Genomic DNA, 19,947 nt, shown 5'->3' with positions numbered 1-19,947 from the left:
TCTCACACACCCCTCACAGTGCCTGACTGCCTAAGTTCAAATTCCAACTCCACAGCTGACTAGCTGGGCAAACTTGATCAAGTTATTAAAACTTGTCTGTATCAGCCAGCTTTTCATTATTATAACAAAGTATATGAGGCAGATTACTTTGTAAAGAAGAAAAAAGGTTTATTTTTGCTCAGAATTTTCGTGGCTGTAAGTCCAAACTGCATGGCACAACTCTGGCAAGGGCCCCCTTTACTACATTACTGTGTCTATGTAACGTCTTGCCTTGTCCTTATAAAGCCACAAGGATTCAATGGTGGGGTATCTAAGCTAAGCACGTCCCAAAGGCCCCATCTCTAAACACTGATTAGGATTTCACCCTTATAAGACTTTGAGGATTAAACTAATGCATGAGTTTAGGGGGACAAACTACTTTCAAACCACAGTACTGTCTGGGCCTCAGTTTCCTCATGGGTAAAATGGGAATAAATGGGTCCTATGTCATAGTTACTGACATGGTAAAAAAATAAAACAAAATAATAGATATAAAGCCCTTGGGAGAGTGTTTGCCACAAAAGAAGGGCTAAATAAGCTTAAATTATTTTTATTATTTTACGAAACTTGGCTCCTAAGCATAGGGCAACTATTTTATCTGGTATGTAGCCAAATAAAGTAACAACCTGTTCAAAAATGAAGGAAAAAAATGGACTGAGCTGACCTTTACTGACAGACGGTATACTAGTACTGTTGGGTCTGGGGGCTCAGAAGACAAAATGAGCCAGTGCCCTGTCCCCCATGAGAGCACTGTGTCCTGTAAAAGGACATGCGGCCTCACAAGTCATGGCCCCTGGGGATGCCTCAAAATGCCATAAGGTTGATAAGCAGGAGGATTTCACAGGACTGTGCATATGCTCCTGTAGAGATATGTTAAGAGACCACTCCACCCGACTCCTGACTCTCCTCCCTAAGAAAAAGGGCCAAATAAAAACCCCTCTATGTAAACAACAGGAGCTACCGATTTTCTGGGCTCCCTGTCCATCTCTAGGGGCAGCTTTTCCTTTCTCTCTAATAAATCCTACTTTGTGTGCCAAATTGTCTCACAAGTCAATCGGCTGCCTCATGAGCCAATTCTTTGGCCTGTGGAGGCAAGCACTCTCAACATCGCCCCACAACAATACTAAGGCGTTTCTACAGGTAATAACTGTCACTTTCATCTCATGCAGTAACTTTAGAACTTAATTCCTGCTTACAACAATACGCCAATGAACAGCATGTCACTGCAGGGATACCCATACTTGTAGAGGACGTGCTTTTCTACCAAGACAAGTCTGACTCCCTGGACCTTCCCCTCAGTCCTGGTTCTGCCTCCCCAAGTCTGTCCACTTTCCAATGGACAGTCCAACAAAGTTTAAAGGACAATGATTACATCCCTGCCACAGGCCAGAGATGCCCCTCATGCAGTGCTCACAGGATGGAACTACTCAACTCCTAAGCAAATGCCCACTGTCCTGTCAGTGCTCCCAATTTGTCAGTGCCCCTCCAAGTGTGAAAACCCTGTACCTGACACAATATTCCCAGGGTCCTCAGACCAGCTCAAAGTGCCATAGGTGGACACCTTTCTAGACCTGGACATGAACAATTGTACAGTTATTAGTCCAGGCAAGACTGCCTCACTCAACTCTACTGAGTTACTAGGAAACTGACAGTGCCCTATGACTTTTAACAGTGCCATCTTTGCAGCTTAGATTAATAAAGTTGTGTTTAATTACCCTCTTTCTAAGGCCTGTGCCATTCATTAGCAGAACCTTGAGAACCACTCTTTCTTAATGTTTTCTCCTTTTTCATCTACTAATAAATAATAAATCTTTATAACTGCACACCCCGTTCCAATTCTCTATCAGACATCTCTGATATCTGAGTGCAAGAGAGGGCAGGAATTATAATTCCCAACTTACAAATGAGGAAAAGGAGGCTGAGACAGCTGAGTGACCTCCCTGGGACTATGCTGCTGGTAAATGGTGGTCAGAATGAGAACCTGGGTCCTTGGTCACCCAGAAAAGGTCCTACCCCACAACCTGTCCCACCTGTATTTGTGGTTCAAATTCCAACCTGCTCTGCTCCCTGTTTGCTGATCTGGAGCAGTTACTTGACCTGAGGTCCTTCTCCTCCTCCTCCTCCTCCTCCTCCTCAAGGAGCAGCTTGAGGAGGTGGTACCCTATCTGTGGTACCACCTGGGATGGCATAGAAAACCCAACCAGACTTCAGAGGGCATTAAAATAATCCGAGAGTATGTGAATATATTTGAAATGATAGTTACTCTCAGCCAGGAGGTTTTAGTTGACAATACATTGGTCAACTAATGAACACTGAAATACAAACAAGATGAAATCATCATAAAGGAAACTTCAGTTGTGATTGTTCATCTGGTGGGGCACAATGTCAGGAGAGTGAAGTATGAGTAAAATCTGGAGTACTAGGCATTGGAAATTGTTTATAAAGGATAACGACCCCCAAGACGTCCTCCTGACTTGTACTCCATGATTCTATAGCTTTGGTTTTCAATACCTTAAACTGTTTGGGAATAGATAGTGTATTACCATTGTCTATGCTCCCAAGTTTCCTACAAAATACTAGGCATCCAAGGGGTTTTAGAAAGAACTCAATTTTTTTTTTTTTGGTTGTAGTTATTGTTTTGAGATAGGGTCTCACCAAGCCGACCAGTCTGGCCTCAAATGAGATCCTTTGCCTCAGCCTCCCAATTACCTGGAATTACAGCATGAGTCACCTCACCTGGCTTACTCAAAAAAAAAAAAAAAAAAATTTTTTTTTTTTTATGGTACTGATGTTTGATCTCAGGGTTCTAGATGTGTTAGGTAAATGTTCTACCACTTGAGCTACACCTTTAGTCTTTTTCTTATTTTTTTAGGTTACTTTTCAGATAGGGTCTCGAATTTTTGCCTAGGGCAGGCCCAGACAGCAATCCTGCTACCTCAGCCTCCCAGTAACTGGGATCACAGGCATGTATCACCACTGCCTAGCTTATTGGTTGAGATGGGGTCTCAATAACATCCCTTCCACTCCCACCCCAAGCTGGCCTTAAACCACAATCCTCCAGATCTCATTTCCCAAGTAGGTGGGATTATAAGTGTGAGTCACTGAGCATAGCCTCAAATACTTTTGATTGACAGACTATAGGGGAAAAGTTCAAACTCATTACTGAAGCAAATACCAATACCTATTTTTATGGATCATCTGATGGTATATGCTAGAAATAACCTGAAAAAAATCATTACATTAAATGTCAATTCTAAATGGCACATATGGGGAATGGATAAGTAAAAAGGCTCTTGCCACTTTTTAAATGGCATACAGATTAGACCACATAGTTTCCGGATACTCTATCATAATTAATTATCATGAAGTAGTCTTAGATTCACTCACTCAACAAATATTTATTGTACACCTACAACACCAGGGATAAGAAAAATTATTCTGATCTGACCTCAAGGCTTAAACTTGCATTTCGATTACAAGATAAGATGTGCACCTTAACAACACTGGATAAAACCCAACAGAATCTATGAGAGGGAGAGAAAGGCAGGCAGACAGTGCTGAGAGTGTTCAGAGGAGAGGGAGGTCACTTCCAACACAAAAAACTGAGGCAAACACAATGGATACCTTGCTATGTCCCCACGGTAGAGGGACTTGTACTCCCAGTTGGCAGGGTCTGGTTTCTTATCTGTCCTGAAGATTTCTCCCGTTAGAGTCTGGATGTCATCCAGCCAAATAGTATGCTGTCCAGCACCAGCACCAGCAGTATTTCCTTGACTGTGGGACAAAGGAAAAGGGTCAGGTACTTCAGAAATCTTCTAGTAACATATCTGGCATGTCCAGAAATATGGAAGTGACACTTTTCAGACCCCACAGGCATCAACAAACGCATCAAAATACATCGAACTGCACACACACCATAGAGATAAGAAGATGACTCCTGTTCTGGAAAGAGTTTACAAAATAAAGCAAAACCTGTCATCCTAAATGATACTTTACCAAGGAAGTCATATCAGAAATTAACTTGAAGAAAATAGGTGTTCTTTTTAAATATTTCATTTAAATGACTACAACTGAAATTTTTAATGTATTTATAAACAAGGCTTTTTCCTAAAAAATGTCCTGCTCTGAGGCACTTTAGAGCACTAGGAAGAGCTAATGATCACATATCACTGGTGATAATCACTGACACTAAAGTGGGTTGCCTTACTTTACCTAACTTACTTAAAAGTGCTCAAATCCTTTATTCCAACTCAATATTAAAAAATAAAACAGCCACTATTCTGACTGGCAATGTTCAGTGTTGCTCAGGCGTGGCCTCGGGTTCATTTTTAGACTGGGCTCTGTACACAGTGTTTTGTCTATACAGCTGAACTTCCTACAGAAAAGGCAGAATCAAGAGTGCCCCAATAAGACCAATTTGTGGGATGCCAGGCTTTCAGATCAGATACAAATGAATGGCACCACTTCCCTGAGAGTTAAAGAAGAGGGAGGGAAAGTTTTCTGCCATCTAAAAACCTTCTTCTAAAGAAAATCAGTTCATAATACTGCTGACACAAGAAACAGCAGCCATTAGCTGTTGTTTCATCTTTGCTCCTTAGCTCTGCACAAATACAAATAAAGATTCTGGAGGCTTCTCAATCATTCTTGGCAGTAAATACAAGACAATGGCATTTCAAGGACACAAAGTAATTAATAAATACTTGTTGAATGATGAGCTTCAAGTTAAAAACACAGTGATTTTTGGGCTGGGATGTAAGACATTTGTCTGCACTGTGGAGGTTTTTGTCTACAAAAACTGTAAAGGGCAGGGAAAGTCCACTGGAAAGAAATTGATACATTCCAGAAAGAAAAGGAAAGTCAAAGGACAGCTGCAAACTACCCCCTGCCCTAGGGAGTAAACATGCCCTTATCGCCCCTCCTATGGCTATCAGGATCAGAAGGCAGGACGTGGTCTCAGTTGTGCGCACAAAAGGAGCTGCTTCCACCTTATGGTGAAGGAAACTTCATCCCAGGAAACCCAGGCCAATCAGCAGCTGCAGCCTGAAGAGGATTCCCACATGCTATGCCACCCTCCGTGAACATCTCACCAAGGAAAGACATTCACTACCCACTAGTGTCTGTCTACGTGGAAACAAACAATTCTTCCAGATCAGCCTTCCCAGAAAGAAACTATAGAAGTTAGCAGCAAGAAAGAAAGAGAGAAGGACAAGAGCAATCTGTTTTGACCATGATAAGGTTATTCAGCAAAATAATGAACTTTAAAATGCTGTCTGGATCATAAAACTACTAAGAGGCTGTGAAGATGGTCTCTGACATGGCAAGCACAGGTTGAAATTAACGATCATTCAAGTTCTCCTGGAAGAGAACTTGAATGTAGTTCCCATGTAGTTTCAGGAAATCCTTTAAGACTTATTTTCCTCTGTGTAAAAAGGACATGTGGCTAAGAGGTAAGTTTTCAGAAGCTACAATTAAAGTAGCTTTTTTCGAGGACATTGAAAGTAAGAATATCAACAATACATTCATTCATTCAGCTTAACAAAATGTACTGTATCAGACCCTGTGTGGACTGATGGATACATAGGTGTTAGCAAGGCAGCCGTGATTGCTGCCCTCCTAAGTTCAGTCCAATTTAGAACTATATTCCTTGCTTTCTTCACTTCCGCCTTCTATGAGCAAGTGTGTGGACTACAGGTACAGCCCTTGAGCTACATGGAAAGCTAAATAAATCTGCTCCACAGAGGCCTGAAGGGTTCTTCCCACTGATCTGATGACACTGCTCCAGGCTCCCGGAAGACTGCAGTGTTTGCCTCAGATAGAAACACCCAGAGCTGGTTCCACACTTGCTCCAACACAGAGCTCTCACTGACATCCATGGGACTTCTGAACACGTAATGAAAGTAGATAATCCCCAAGCAGATGCAAAAATATCATCAACACTGCTTTTTTTTTTTAATGTATGCCCTAAGTACTTAAATTTTCTCTCTTCTAGACTGTGGGGACAAAGAGAAGAAAAAGTTAAACAAGTAATCACCCAGGTAGCTTTACCACATACTACCTATTGTACCTCACATGTCTCTCTAAGCAGAAGGATGCTTAATGGAGTACAGAGGAAAAGCTATCCTGAGTCCCACTCTGGGGATTGACTTGAATAATCTTTTAAAGGTAGATGACAGAGTGAGATGGGGAGGAATAAAGCCCCCAAGAGAAGGACATGCTTCTCTTGGTCATGAGCTATTCTACATCTTCACGTGACGATTCTGAACAAATACACACAGGAGTGAGTGACTGAACAAAGACACATCACAGCAGAGAACAAAGTATCTCTGTCCCTCTCTGTAAGCATGGGAGCCACCAGCCCTCAGATTCAGAACCCTTCACTGCAGAGTGCACTGACTACCCTCCCTCTGGCATGTGCCATTCCCCAGAATCCCAAATCAGATTTTGATATTCACTATTGTCTAAATAATATTTCTCAAAGTTATGCTGCTAATTTCTATGACAGTTTTTCTTGCTTTTAAGATGCACTAGTGGTAGAACTTTCCTTTGACTGGCTGGCTAAATAATCACTTAAATTTCGAACTTGTAGCAACAATCAAGGAGTGAAAAACTCGAATTCAAAAGAGCACAGCAACCCACCTGGGTTTCTCAGACTCCTTCTGACTTCCCCTGAGGCTTCTGGAAGATGGGTCCTTCCCAGAACCAGCATCTGACTCACACCCACTGCTACTTGACTGCCCATGTTTCCTCTTCGTTTTCTTACGGTGCTGGTGCTTCCGTTTCTTCTTTTTCTCTTTCTTCTTTTTTCTGCTTACTTGTGAGAGCTTTTTGTTGGCGTCACTCTCATCTGAAGACTCTGATTTCAGGGGACCCCTGCTTGGGAAAACCGGATTTTGAATTTTTTTTCTAAAGAGAAGTAGGGAAAATAATATGTAAATAAGTAAATTAAATAAACATTTGATAGGGAGCTCCATAAACCCACTTACTTCCTATTCTCCCATAAACTACATAGTAACTTCCTGGATTACAACTCACCTTAGACCTGAGAATTGCACCTAGAATGAAAACAGGTGAAGAAATTTCTCATTTTAATAGTTTCTAAAGCTACCCTTTCATGTGAATGTGTCTTTAAATGAAAATAACCTACCAGTTATTTTATCAAGTATTGTTTACATTATTAGTCATATTTTCAGTGTCACATATTATGCCAATATGTCCTTAAGACAAAAATAAAAGTGAAAAATTGGGGGTGGGGGAACTTTTGTTTGTAAGGTAACAATGATCCTCTTCTTCATCACTAAAATACCTATAAACTCCCTTTTGGGCATCACCTAGTATTAATTTCCAAAAGATTACAAAGCATTTAGAGTATGGGGTTTTCACCACACTAACTGATGCCATCTAGTCTATATTTGTGAAAGAGTACATTTCTCAAAAAATTGTTTCACAGGTAGGGAAAGACTTGTGCCACTGCTTTCCCCAGTGTTTTCATCAGATTTTATCCTACATTTTAGTAGCTACTTTTACAGAAGTATTGAAAATGGAATCAAAGAAAGAAACACCCAAATTATAACATTCTAAAGGTTACTTGAGACTCACAATGATGCCTTTCCCTTCTGGCCTGTGTCATGGAATTGCCACTGCAACGCAAACGGAAAGGGGCAAGAAAGGAACAGGAGTGAAGCACGGACAACACCAAAGACTGCCTCAGTACTGTACGTGAAAGGATGAGCTCTACTTAGTCTTTCACCCCAGGACTTTTTCTAAGGAGCATCACCTAAGTGGATCAACATGGAAAAGGCCTAAGTCCACCTGCCAATCTGCTACCTTGCCAGTGGTGACTCCTCAGAAACACGGGCTATGGCCTCTTCTGTGTGTTGGCTCAGCGACGAAATGGTTCCTACACAAAAGCTTGGGTTGCTCAGCCAGTCTAATTCTGCACATGCAAAAAGGAGAAAAGATCAATGAAATTAGCTCAATGCGATCTCAAAAGCAGAAAAACCATCCATTTCATCTCAGCCAACTTCAGCCAGACATTTTGAACAGTCCATAGATGTCAAATGGAATCCATGAATTTTTGTTTTCCAACATAGTTCAGACTGAAATCCTCTTGTGACACCTTTGCTGCAGCTTGAGTAAAGTCACAAGTAGCAAGTGTGGCTTAAAAGGCCAACAGGGTTTTAGACATCCATCCACATTGTCTATGAGCTTGAACACTGCCAACACATTAGGTTTTAGGAAACTCAAATTTGATTTAGATAATCCCTAAAAGCTAAAAAGCCAAACCACACATGAAATCCAGATGCTTACTGTTAAGACAGAAGGTGCAAATCTTTTAAAATATCCAATGTTCTACTTCAGTGTAGTGACTTAAAAACCCTTCCTACATATGAGTGAAAACGTAATATTTGTTTTTCTAAGTTTGGCTTATCTTGCTCAATGTGATCTCCAGTTTCATCCATTTTCCTGCAAATGATGTAATTTTATTCTTTTTTATAGCTGTCTAATACTCCAGTGTGTTACATAAACATTTTCTTTATCCATTCATTGGTTGATGGGCAGCTAGGTTGATTCCACAGCTTGGGCATTATGAGCAGTGCTTCAATAAACATGGGTGTATGGTGACTTATATTCCTTTGGAAATATACCAAGGAATGGTATAGCAGGATCATATTGATCTATTTTTAGTTTTTTGAGGAAACTTCATACTGATTTCCATAGTGGTTGCACTAATTAACATTCCCACTAATAGTGTAAAAGGTTTCCTACCCGCTCCCCACCACCCCATCCTTGGTTTCTTTGATGATAGCTATTCTGACAAGGGTGAGATGGACACCCAATGTAATTTTGATTTGTATTTCCTTTATGGCTAAGGATGGTATAAATTCATATATTTATTTGCCAATTGTACTTCTTTTGTGAACTTTCTGTTCAATTCATTTTCCCTGACATTAATTGGATTATTTGTTCTTTGGAGTTAAATTTTTGGAGCTCTTTATTTTGGGTATTAATCCTTTATCCAATGAATATCTGGCAAAGATTTTTTTTCTCCCATTCTCTGCATATCTATTGATTCTGGTAACTGTTTCCTTTGCTGTGTAGAATTAATGCAATCCCATCTGTGAATTCCTACTTTTATTTCCTGGGCAATTAAGAGTCCTATTCAGGAAGTCTCTGCCTAGTCCTATTTCTTCTAGTGCTTTCCCTAAGTTTTCCGTAATAGTTTCAAAGTTTCATGTCTTATATTAAGATCTTTGATCCATTTTGAATTGGTTTTTGTACAGGGTAAGAGACAGAGATCTAGTTTCAGTCTTCTACTTGTGGCTATCCAGTTTTCCCAACACCAGTTTTTGAAGAGGCTGTCTTTTCTCCAAAATATGCTTTTGATACCTTTGTTGAAAATCAGATGGCTGAAGCTGTATGGGTTTATTTCTGGGTCCTCTATGCTATTCCACTGATCTATGTGTCTGTTATTGTGCCAGTACCATGCTGTTTTTCTTAGCATGGCTCTGTAGTCAGATATTGTGACACCTCCAGCATTGCTTTTTTGCTCAGGATTGCTTTGGCTTTTCAGGGTCTTTTGTGCTTCTCTATCAATTCTCTATTTCTGTAAAAAATGTATTGGGATTTTAATGGAAATTGTATTCAATCTATAGATTGTTTTCAGTAGTACAGTCATTTTCATATTATTAATTTTGCTGATCCATGAACATATGAGATCTTTTACCTCCTTACTTAGGTTTATTCCTAGGTACTTCTTTTTGAAGCCATGGGCTTGCTCAGTCTGTTCAGTATTGGTATAAGGAAAAGCTACTGATTTTTGTATGTTGCTTTTGTATCTCACTACTTTGCCAAAAGTGTTTATCAAATGTAAGAGTTTTCTCGTGGAGTCCTTATATTCTTTTAAGTATAGATTATATTATATGCAAACAGGGATAATTTTATTTCTTCCTTTTTTGTCTGATTCCTTTTATTTTGAAAAAAGGAATATTAAATGGCAAAGGAAAATGGAAAGGAGAGAGAGACACTAACTTACATGCCTAGAGTAAGCCCAATACCAAGGCAAGCAGGCACACCCTCTTTATCTTTTAAACCTCACAACAAAACTCTAGGGGAAGTATTGTGTGATCCACTCTACAGAAGAGGAAACTAGAGTTCTGAGGGATTAAGAAATTTGTAAGGCTGTAACTGCTAAGTGCTAAACAAATGTTCATGCAGTCCTACTGTCTTCTTTTTCCTTCTGAAGATGGTTCCTTTCCGTTGGGCCTAATTCCTGGCAACAGATATGTGAAAATAGTTACTGTTGCTCACTGATATCAGAATTACTTCCACAACAACCAGATTCTATCATGAAAAAGGAAAAGTGGGAAAAGATGGAACAAACAGTATGCTGGAGGAGATGCTCTCAAACCATTCCAGTACATTCTTACACAAATAGTCTAGATAGTGGTGACAGCTGGAAGGAAATGTAAATAAATACAAACATCAAAACAACATAAAGTGTGTGACTCGTCAAACTCCCTCAGAAATTAGTAGACAGGCTTTTTTGTTTGGGTTTGGTTTTTGAGACAGGACCTCACTATGTAGCCCAGGCTGGCCTCAAACTTGCAATCCTCCTGCTCAGTCTGAGGGCTGGGATTATAGACATCAATTGCAAGAAAGCTTGCAATTGAGGCTTTGCCACAGGAACTCACTATGGTGGCGGGGGGCGGTGGAGACAGGGAATAATAGTTTATAAAGAACTAAAACTCCAGGGTTTGGGTTTTGAACCTGAATCACCATAGATCCTCTATGTGACCTTCATCTCAAAGGGCAAAGGTATTTTCACCTAGGTTGTTTTTTTTGCTTTGTTTTGGTGGCATATTAGCTGAATATGCATGGAATGTCAGAATAATCACTTTATGATTATTACTGGAGAGATCTTATAGATCACCAAGTTCACAGACTGAAATTTTTCTCAACCAAGGAATTCACTTTTCAAACAAAATCTTTCAGAGAAACTCAACATGCAGAGCAGAAAAGGCAGGGTTGGGTGTTCAGAGGGAGAGCTGGGTCTAAGAAGGCTCTGCAGAACACAGCTTGGATACTTCCGTCACTAGAGGTTAACAGCTGGAGGCTGGAAGAGGTTAGGCCTTGTGGCTGAGGGTATGAGGCACAGCCTGGATCTCCTGTGCTCTCCACCACAGCACGGTCCCACTCTCCACTTCTCAACTATGGAGCTTTAGCTGGTTCTCCTAAAGTTTCCTGCCACTGGTATAGGACATGATTGTCACACTGTGATCTCATTATCTGCTTGTCAGCCTTCCCACCACATTCTAAGCCAAGGGTCAACAACTCAAATCCTTTGAGGACCAGACTACTACTGTGGTAAGAGAAAAAAGAAAAACAAAACCAAAAAATATTCTGCAGCTCAAACAAATATACCTCTGGTTTAAAACCCTTGCATCCTAGTTTCCAGCCCCTTCCCTCTTCCCACATGTCTCTTCCCAGACTATAAGCAACATGACTATTAACTTCTGGACACCACCTACTAACACAGAGCCATAGCACAAAGTAACAAGACTCGATAAAATATTTGTTGAATAAATAAAATGAAGGAAGATGTAGACTCTACCTTTATATCTTTATATTCCCAAACTGAGATCTTCAAAAAAAATCTATTATCTATGTATAAAACACAATTATTATAATTCTTCCACCCTTCATTATAAATGTATATTCAATCATTAAATAGTTTGCTGAGTACCTGCGATATGCCTAGACACAGTTCCAGGTATTGGCAGACACAATGGTGAACAAGACAGGGTCTGCTCACATGGTGCTTATACTTAGTCACATCCTTACCTTATCAAATAATACATTTGATGTGTTAAACTCAATTTTGGTTAAACAGAATCCTGGAGATTCTGAGATTAAAAGACACTTTACAATCAGACTGCAAAGTCCTTCTCAATAGTTACTTCCACCCTCATATAATTCATGGCACCTAGTAGAGAAAGCAAGTATGTATTTAGATCATTGTGCCAGTAGTAAGCAGGACGTAACATATTACAGAGAAGCCCAACAGGATACCAAATGCCTAGGGCTTAAGAGAGACAATGGGCAAACCTTTCAGCAGGTTGGAACTTGCCTGGAACCTAGCACCCACCACACACCCACACACACCCACACACACCCACACACACACACAGTATGAAAGGAAGAGAAAGGCAGAGGCATCAGGCAGAAAACCACTGTGGACCTCTAACAAAAGACAGCCACTTGGTAGGGCCACAGCATGTAAAACTTCAGGAAACTTAACAGAAAATAACAGAATGAGTCATCACTGAGTACTTAGTACTGAAGTGCCTTTTGTAGTAAGTTTATAGTAACTCTTTCTCCTAACTACTGAACATGGACAGAGAAAGGAATTGTCATGAGTAGATTTATTAAACTTTGAAAACATATTTTTAATTCAAATAGGATAAAATATCAAAGCTCAACAACCATTCTGCAAGCTATTATAACAAAACAGCACTATGAATGATTTGTTTAAGTGAACTAAGGTGAGTGCCACCCCGTAAGAGATGGTAATTCAAAACCATTTCTTAGGGCCAACTGCATACATAAGTTAGTATATATATTAAGGAAGAAGTTTGTACCTTTAAAAAGAATAAGCTAACCTCTTTGTTTTGATCAAACCCCCCTTATTTTCTGGCAAAAGTCAGTAACACAAACTTACTTGTACAAAAAGCACCAGCAAACATGGCTGAAAACTGCATTTAAGATGGTGATGACATAGAATTTAAGAAAATTTCCACAGGAGTTAGCCTAGAGTTTGAAGAGGCCCAGGAATTCTAAAGGTAATGTTTAAACTACCAAGACTCCAATGCTGAACACAGCAGCTTATAACATAGGTCCAGAGGTAGAAGGACCTGTGTTCAAACTGGCTTTATTATTTATTAATTCCACAAGTCTTTTTTATTTTTTCATTTAGCAACTGTTGTTTTTTGGGTTTTGTTTTGTGCTAGGAATATACAATAAATAGAATGTTATCCTCACAAAGCTGACATACTGGCAGTCTCTTACACAAGATGTAAAAAAAGACCAAGCTAGAGAAAATACACAGGATATGAGAGGGCACAACTAACTTCCCTAATCCAATCAAGGCAGGAATCAGAGAAAGCTGCCTTGGAGAACATCTCAGCTAAGAAAGACAAAGGGATAAGGAGGTAAGCAGCAAGCGTCTGCTAGGAAGTGTCCAGGCTGGGGGAATAGGCTCTACAGAGGCCTGAAAGTGACAAAACATGACTCTGGAAAACAACAAGAAGCTACTATGGCTGGATCATGGGGATGAGCAGAAGTAGGGGCAAAGTCAAAGTGAGAGATCAGGCTGTAAAATACAAGTTAGGTAGTTTGGGTTTACCCTGACAGCAACGAACAATCATTCTGAAGGTTTTAAACAAGAGTGACAATATCAGATCTAGTGTACAAGAGCATGCATGTGTTTAAGAGCCTGAGCTAATGTCCTGGCTCTGTGACCTACTAGTCACTTGACTCTCCACAAGTTACTTACTGGTTCTGTGCCTCCATTTCCTTCTCCAAATAAATGCAAGTAATAGTACCAACTTCATAGGGTTGTTATGAGGAGTCAATGAGTTAATATTTGTAAAGCATTAGGCCGGTTAGTGGCAGTGTTTTTTAAACACATTTTAAAATTCTTGCTACATTACGGAATATTGCTCAGGCAGTAAAGGATGAACTAAAGAGGGGGAGACAATTTTAGAAGAATGCTGTAGTAATCCAGGGGATGACTAGGGCAAAAATTAGACAGTGAGAATAAAATAAATAAATGAATTATAGAGTTGCTTATAAGGCCTAGATGAAGAACTAAATGAGGGGAAGGAGGAAGTCGTGAGTTTTGGTTTGGGTAAATGGTGGTACCATTTTCTGATCTGTGGACACAAGACTAGGTTTGGGAAAAAAGATAACAAATGTAGTTTCTTTCTCAAATATGAGTTATACACCTGCTTTTGTATGTTATTATAGAAACTAAGTGGACTGATAAGCTATCTCTCATCTTTCATACTCAGCTCACAGTGATGTTTTAGGGTACACAATCAAGAAACAATCTGAGGGTAGGGGAAAAAAAGCTCAAGATTTGGAGGGATAAAAAAATCTGGGGTTCATTGATGCTCCTGGCACAATGGCTACTCTTTATACCTGTTTGTTGAAAGAAAAAACAGTGCTGAATACAGTTGCACCTACCATAGCCTGCTAAATGTAATGATTTCTTACATGCTGGTCTAACTCTTAATGGTACCTGAACAGTGGCAAACAGAGCCCCCTCACTCGTTGCAGTACTGCCTGTCTTTCCTGTCTATTAGTTCAATGTTTGTTTGTTTGTTTAATTGGAACTCTACACATTACTCTTAATAGCATCTTACATTTTTTATAGTACAAGGCAAAAAGTATAGTGCTTCTATTTATAATAGCAAAAGACTGGAAACAATCCAAATTCCTTAATAGGGACTGGGTGAATAAAGTATGTGATATGCACACAAAGGAGTTCTGTATACCAGTAAGATCTCTATAGCTGCTACATGAGTGATCGTCTAGATCTAAGACAAAATCCACAATAGTATGCATTTAATAAAGGAAGGGAAATATGTTTGTTTATATTAAAGGGAAAAAGTGTAAAGACACCACTGGCTAATGAAAATGTTAATCTGTAGGGGAAGGAAAAAAGCAGCTTGGAGGAACACAGGTGGAAGCTTTTTTTCTACAAACATAGCTGGTTTATATTTTCAACTTTAGAACCATGTTTTACATCATTATAAAACAAGATAAAATCAAAAAGGAAAACAATTCTTAAATATTGAAAATAAATCCTTAACTGAATAAACTATACCTAACTATATATCAAAAATGGTGTCAAAACCACACAGAGGATTATTTCAAGAGTTTTTGTTTCATTTTGGTACTGGGAGAACCCTATTTTTTTTCTATTGGCAATATTAGGGTTTGAACCCAGGGCTTCATGCTTGCTAGGCAGGTGCTCTACCACTTGAGCCACATCTCCAGTACTTGTTTTGGTAATGGGGATTGAACCCACACCCTCATGCATCCTAGGCAAGTATTCTACCACTTGAGCCACACCCCCAGACCTTCAAGTAATTTTAAAATAATAATTTGATGACATATTCATTGCCAAATATATCCTAAAAGCAAATATAAGCATAAAAATATGAAATTATTAGTATTGGTCATAGTAATACTTTTATTTTGGCCATATATCTAATTGTGTTATGACAGTAGGTACAAAAAGTTTCTGCACAGAGAAAAGAAACGCAAAAATTAAATCAAAGAACTTAAGTAAAAACCTCATAATCTTACATTTGAACTGGAAATATCAATACAAATTCATGTGAATCTTTCTCTTCCTAGTTTTGTTCACTCAGAAGGTCTAGCAGTAATGATAACCATGACACTCTTAACCCCTAGTTTGTGGTTTTAATAGATTGACATAATTTTTCCACTAAGAGAAATCTAAGTTCCTTGGAGAAATGGCCAAGTCTAGGCAATAGCACATAAGTACTGTCATAAGTGATAAGCCCTGGACATGTCTTAGGACAGAAAGCAAAGAAGCTATTGAAGATGACTAGGTCAAGCTGAAAGCAGACAGTCATCAACTTGATTAGGCTCACATTAGCCAAGGATGGGACAATAAATTTGAATATCAGAAAATCAAACACTATCTATAATGGATTGAAATAAAAATGTTAAAAACTCATGAGTTCATAATGAAACAAAAAACAAAAGAACTTGGTGCCCCCCTCTAGAAATGCTAGGATCCCAACTCATTATTCTGAAAACTGACAAAGGGAATGAATCAAGCATTCATCCTGTCATTTCCTGTAATACAAACTGAGTTAATCTATTCCCCAATAGATGAGCTAATGTTAATATTAGTAACAAGAAAAAATTCTCCGAGCACAAAGTTATATCAGACTGAATGAATCACTGATAGGTAACATATATATAGAAAAAACACATGATATATAGAAAAAAACAAACACAGGCCCAACCTATAAAACATAATGTTTGTGTTGTCTGAACTATATTTCAGAGCATCCCAACAGTTCTTAATAGAATAACTGGTGCTGATAAATACAGGAAGAGTGATAAAAATAGAAAAATACCCATTTTGTAATTTCAATAAAATAACAGATTTAAAAACTCATCATAAACAGCTACAAAAACTCATTAGATGAGAGCCAGGCATAGTGGCACTTGCTTTTAATCCCAGCACTCAGGAGGCTAAGGCAGGAGGATTGTAAGCTTGAGGACAGCCTGGGCTAATAGCAAGACTTTGTCTCAAAATATAAACAAAAATGAAACAGAAAAATCATTGGATAAAAGGCTGACTGATGGGCAGCTTCCTAATGGATGAATGAGGCTGCAAATTATATGAATGCACTGATTGATCTTAGCAGCATGAAGGAAACTGGATAGTCCATCTTCCTGACATGATTTAATAAAAAGTGCACATACTCCCAACAAGGTATTTTCAATAAAAACTTATACCTGAATGCAAGCTCTTCTCTAGATCTACTTAACAGTTTACAAGACAGATTGGGACATTGAAGCATGTTAAATGACATAGTGAAGACTTGGAAGGAAATGTCTTCAGGGCAAATGACCCAGTTTCCTCAACAAATAAATTACTTGAGAAAAATAGAAGACAGGAAGAAACTGTTTAATATGAGAAAAGACCTAAGAGATATATCCACAATATGCAATGTGGATCCTAACTTCTTTTGGGTCCCGACTTAAGCAAACCAACTGTAAAAGGCCATTTTTGTGACACCTTGGGAAAGGGTCACAAAACAGGGACTCTAGTTAAATGATATTGAAAAATTATAGTTAATTTCATTATGTGTGATAATGTTGTATTTAAATTTAAAATAACTTATAAAAAGCACTTCTAAGGGACTAGAGGCATAACTCAAATTGGGAGATTGCTTCCTAGCAAGCACCAGGTCCTGAATTCAAACCCCAGGACTGCCATAAAAAAAAAAACAAACCCTTCTACAAACATTATCCTGATGCTAGACACCCAGAGAATGTACAATAAATACTAGTTAAGATAAAGAGTAACACTCCCCTGCAAACCTTCAATTTCTCCTTCCCAAAATAAAATAAATGCTTGAACTGCTATTAAAGGCATTACCACCAGCCCCAATCATATTTTCAGACAGACTGGATTATTTCCAGTTCTCTGCAGTTCTCTCTTTTTTTCTTCCACAGGCCCTTTGAAGGCTCTAGAATGCCCTCCATCTAACTCCTACCCTCCTGAAGACTCGACCCAAAAGTTAGCTCCTCCATAAAGCCTTCTTTGAATCTCCCATTAGAGGTTAATTCACCTGTGACATCTGTACTATCCTAGCTTGTACTGTTATTTTGGGGGCTCATTCATACATTTAAGCAACATATTATTAAGTACTTACTATTGGTCTGCACATCAGCAGATATTTATTGAATACATAACTGTATTTTGGACCTGTGCAAGGGACTAGGTATGCTACAATGAATAAACAACCACTGTCCCAGACTTTGTGAAGGTTACAAGGAAGGAACGGAGGGAGGGAGGAAGGAGCAGGCCACGGTACACTAACCACATAAGAAATCACAATTATGGGAAGTGTTACAAAGAGACGTGTAGGAGCTAGGAAAGGCTGTATGTTAGGTTTAAGCTGAGAACGCCTCAGAAAAATTCTTGATCCTTACGTGCAAAGTGCAACCCTGGCTTAGTAGACCGAAAGACTAATTTAGGAGTAAGAGTACACTCTTGTAACAAACGTTGAGTCTTCGTCAGTCACAGCAGCTGACTCAAGCCAAAACTTCTACTATCCATAAATGTCGTTGCAGTCTACGGGTTCTCGGACCCTGTTCTCGTTCTGAGAGCCACCAAATTCTAGAACTCTGAACAAAAACCAATTAAGGTCTTTAAAACGAAAAATATTGTAATTTCGTCTTTTGACAGATGTCAGCAGCAACTGGGTCCTGCCACAAAAGGTGCATGACTTAGGATTCATTAGTTTTTAAATGAACTATTTGCCTCAATTTTTAAGAACGCAGCCCATGTGAAACGTTTGAGGTTTAAATAAAACATGGAATGCCATACATAACCTCGCAAACATAAGCCCTCAAGGGGGAAAAAAATAGCTCTTTTCACTATGTGCTGTGTTCATCCGTAAATAAAGTGATTAGACTTTGGATCTTAATCCTGAGCTCTAGGGCTGCCAAAAGATGGAAGCCCAAAAAGCGTTCGGGAAATAACTAAACTAGGAAAGAAATATATAATTAAAACACACAGCATTTGCATCGGGATTTTCCTTTGCGTCTTAAAGGTGAAGTGAGGCTCGGAGGACGCATGGGGCCCGACGATGTGCTAACTCCTTCGTACCAGCTCCAAGGCCTCTTCCCCGCCTGTCCCTCCTCTTCCACAACTCTGCAACCCTAAGCCCACAGGGCGCCTTTGGGCCCCACACCCCAGACCAGGCTCGGAGGCCTCCCAGAAGGCTTTGCAACGCCGCGGAGAACTCTGGGAAACAAAAGGATAAACAAACCCACGGCAAGACCCGGACTCGAGAAACTGCCATTAATGTCTCAGTCCCTTCTTCGACCCTTTTGTGTGCTTACCTTTCCTGGAGCCCCCACTAGCGGCGGCCTCGCTAACGCCCGCAAAGGCCGGGAACAGCGCCATGATTACAGGCCGCACCGCCTTTCCCCTTCACGGAAATGGCGCCTCTCACCGAGCGCCAGTTAGAGGCTCCGCCGTCGCGGTGCCCTCTGGGAAGTGTGGTTTTCCGGACACCCGGGCGGGGCGGGGCGGGGCCAAGAGGGGCGGGGCCAAGAGGGGCGGGTCGTGATGGGGCTGGGCAGGAAAGAACCCCCTCCGGCTAGGTGGTGTTCTTAGGCTTCCGTGAAAGCCGGGAAAGCGGAAACCTAAAGCAGAGTTCTAAACAAAAAGGGATTAGGAGATTGAAATTCCATTTCCATCCCTAAACTCGCACTGTCACTCAAAGTGGCAATCTGACATAGTAAATTTTAGTTTCTTCATCTGCAGAATATTGGGATTGAATGAATATACATGTTGTACGTTTTATAAAGTTAACTGCTAATGTGACTTGTGACAGCAAGCTCGATGGCAAATTCTGTGAAAAATACAAACTTCCATCAGGTTGCCATGTTAAATATCCTAGGGAATACGGAAGAAATCAGTGTTCTAGAGGTAAGCTCTGATAGAAAACACATTTACCTGTCTATGAAATATTCTTGACCAAAAAAAAAAAAAAAAAAAGATTATCTAATCATGCCTGCTACCAGACAGAGGGGGTAAAGACTTCTTACCAACTAGAAGCAATCAGCCAAATCCAGAATGTAGGAAATGATAGAAGAGTAACATTGGGGTTTTTCAACAAATGATTGGGTCTGTAAAAGATTTTAGAGATGTATCAGCCAAATGCTCCATCTTCACCATTCTGATTAGACAAATTGTAAAATAATAACTTTTACAGGTTTTTTGTTTTGTTTTATTTTCATGGTGCTGGAAGTCAAACCCAGGGCCTCTTGTATGTTAGGCAAGCACTCTACCATTGAGTTACAAACTCCAATTCTAAAAAGACAGTTTTAAGACAGATGGAGAAATAAGAAGGTAGAGTATTAGATGACATTAACTAATTCTTGCTAATTCTGTTAGATGCACTATCAATGGACTACAAACCAAGAACCAAGACCCTGTCTCCAAAAAAAAAAAAAAAAATGCTTCTGGAATAAGAAGAAATCATGGCATGTGTGAGAGAATTTGGCATAGGAAACCCCTCATAAGAGCAATTTAAAGTGTGTAATTAACTAACTGATATAGAT

General features: G+C 39.6%; 1 protein-coding gene across 4 annotated transcripts in view; it reads right to left on the bottom strand.

The window, feature by feature from the left end:
- Nrde2 (NRDE-2, necessary for RNA interference, domain containing) overlaps nt 1-18,860 on the bottom strand; it is a 46,099-nt gene extending 27,239 nt beyond the window's left edge. For 2 of the 4 annotated variants that reach the window (XM_020183706.2, XM_074067333.1), the window contains exons 1-4: nt 18,721-18,860; nt 7,864-7,972; nt 6,676-6,942; nt 3,664-3,813 (exon numbers count right to left, since the gene is read on the bottom strand). In XM_020183706.2, the coding sequence (XP_020039295.1) occupies nt 3,664-3,813; nt 6,676-6,942; nt 7,864-7,972; nt 18,721-18,784 (590 nt within the window). In that variant the 5' untranslated portion in view covers nt 18,785-18,860. The remainder of the gene's footprint in view (nt 1-3,663; nt 3,814-6,675; nt 6,943-7,863; nt 7,973-18,720) is intronic. The other 2 variants (XM_074067332.1, XM_020183707.2) reach the window with 2 other exon arrangements.
- Between the last annotated feature and the right edge of the window lie 1,087 nt (nt 18,861-19,947).

The sequence above is a fragment of the Castor canadensis genome, chromosome 3, assembly GCF_047511655.1.
Source record: "Castor canadensis chromosome 3, mCasCan1.hap1v2, whole genome shotgun sequence".
Classification (NCBI taxonomy): Eukaryota; Metazoa; Chordata; class Mammalia; order Rodentia; family Castoridae; genus Castor; species Castor canadensis.
The sequence above is the reverse complement of the archived record's forward strand: the minus strand, read 5'-3'. Positions and strand labels throughout refer to the sequence as shown.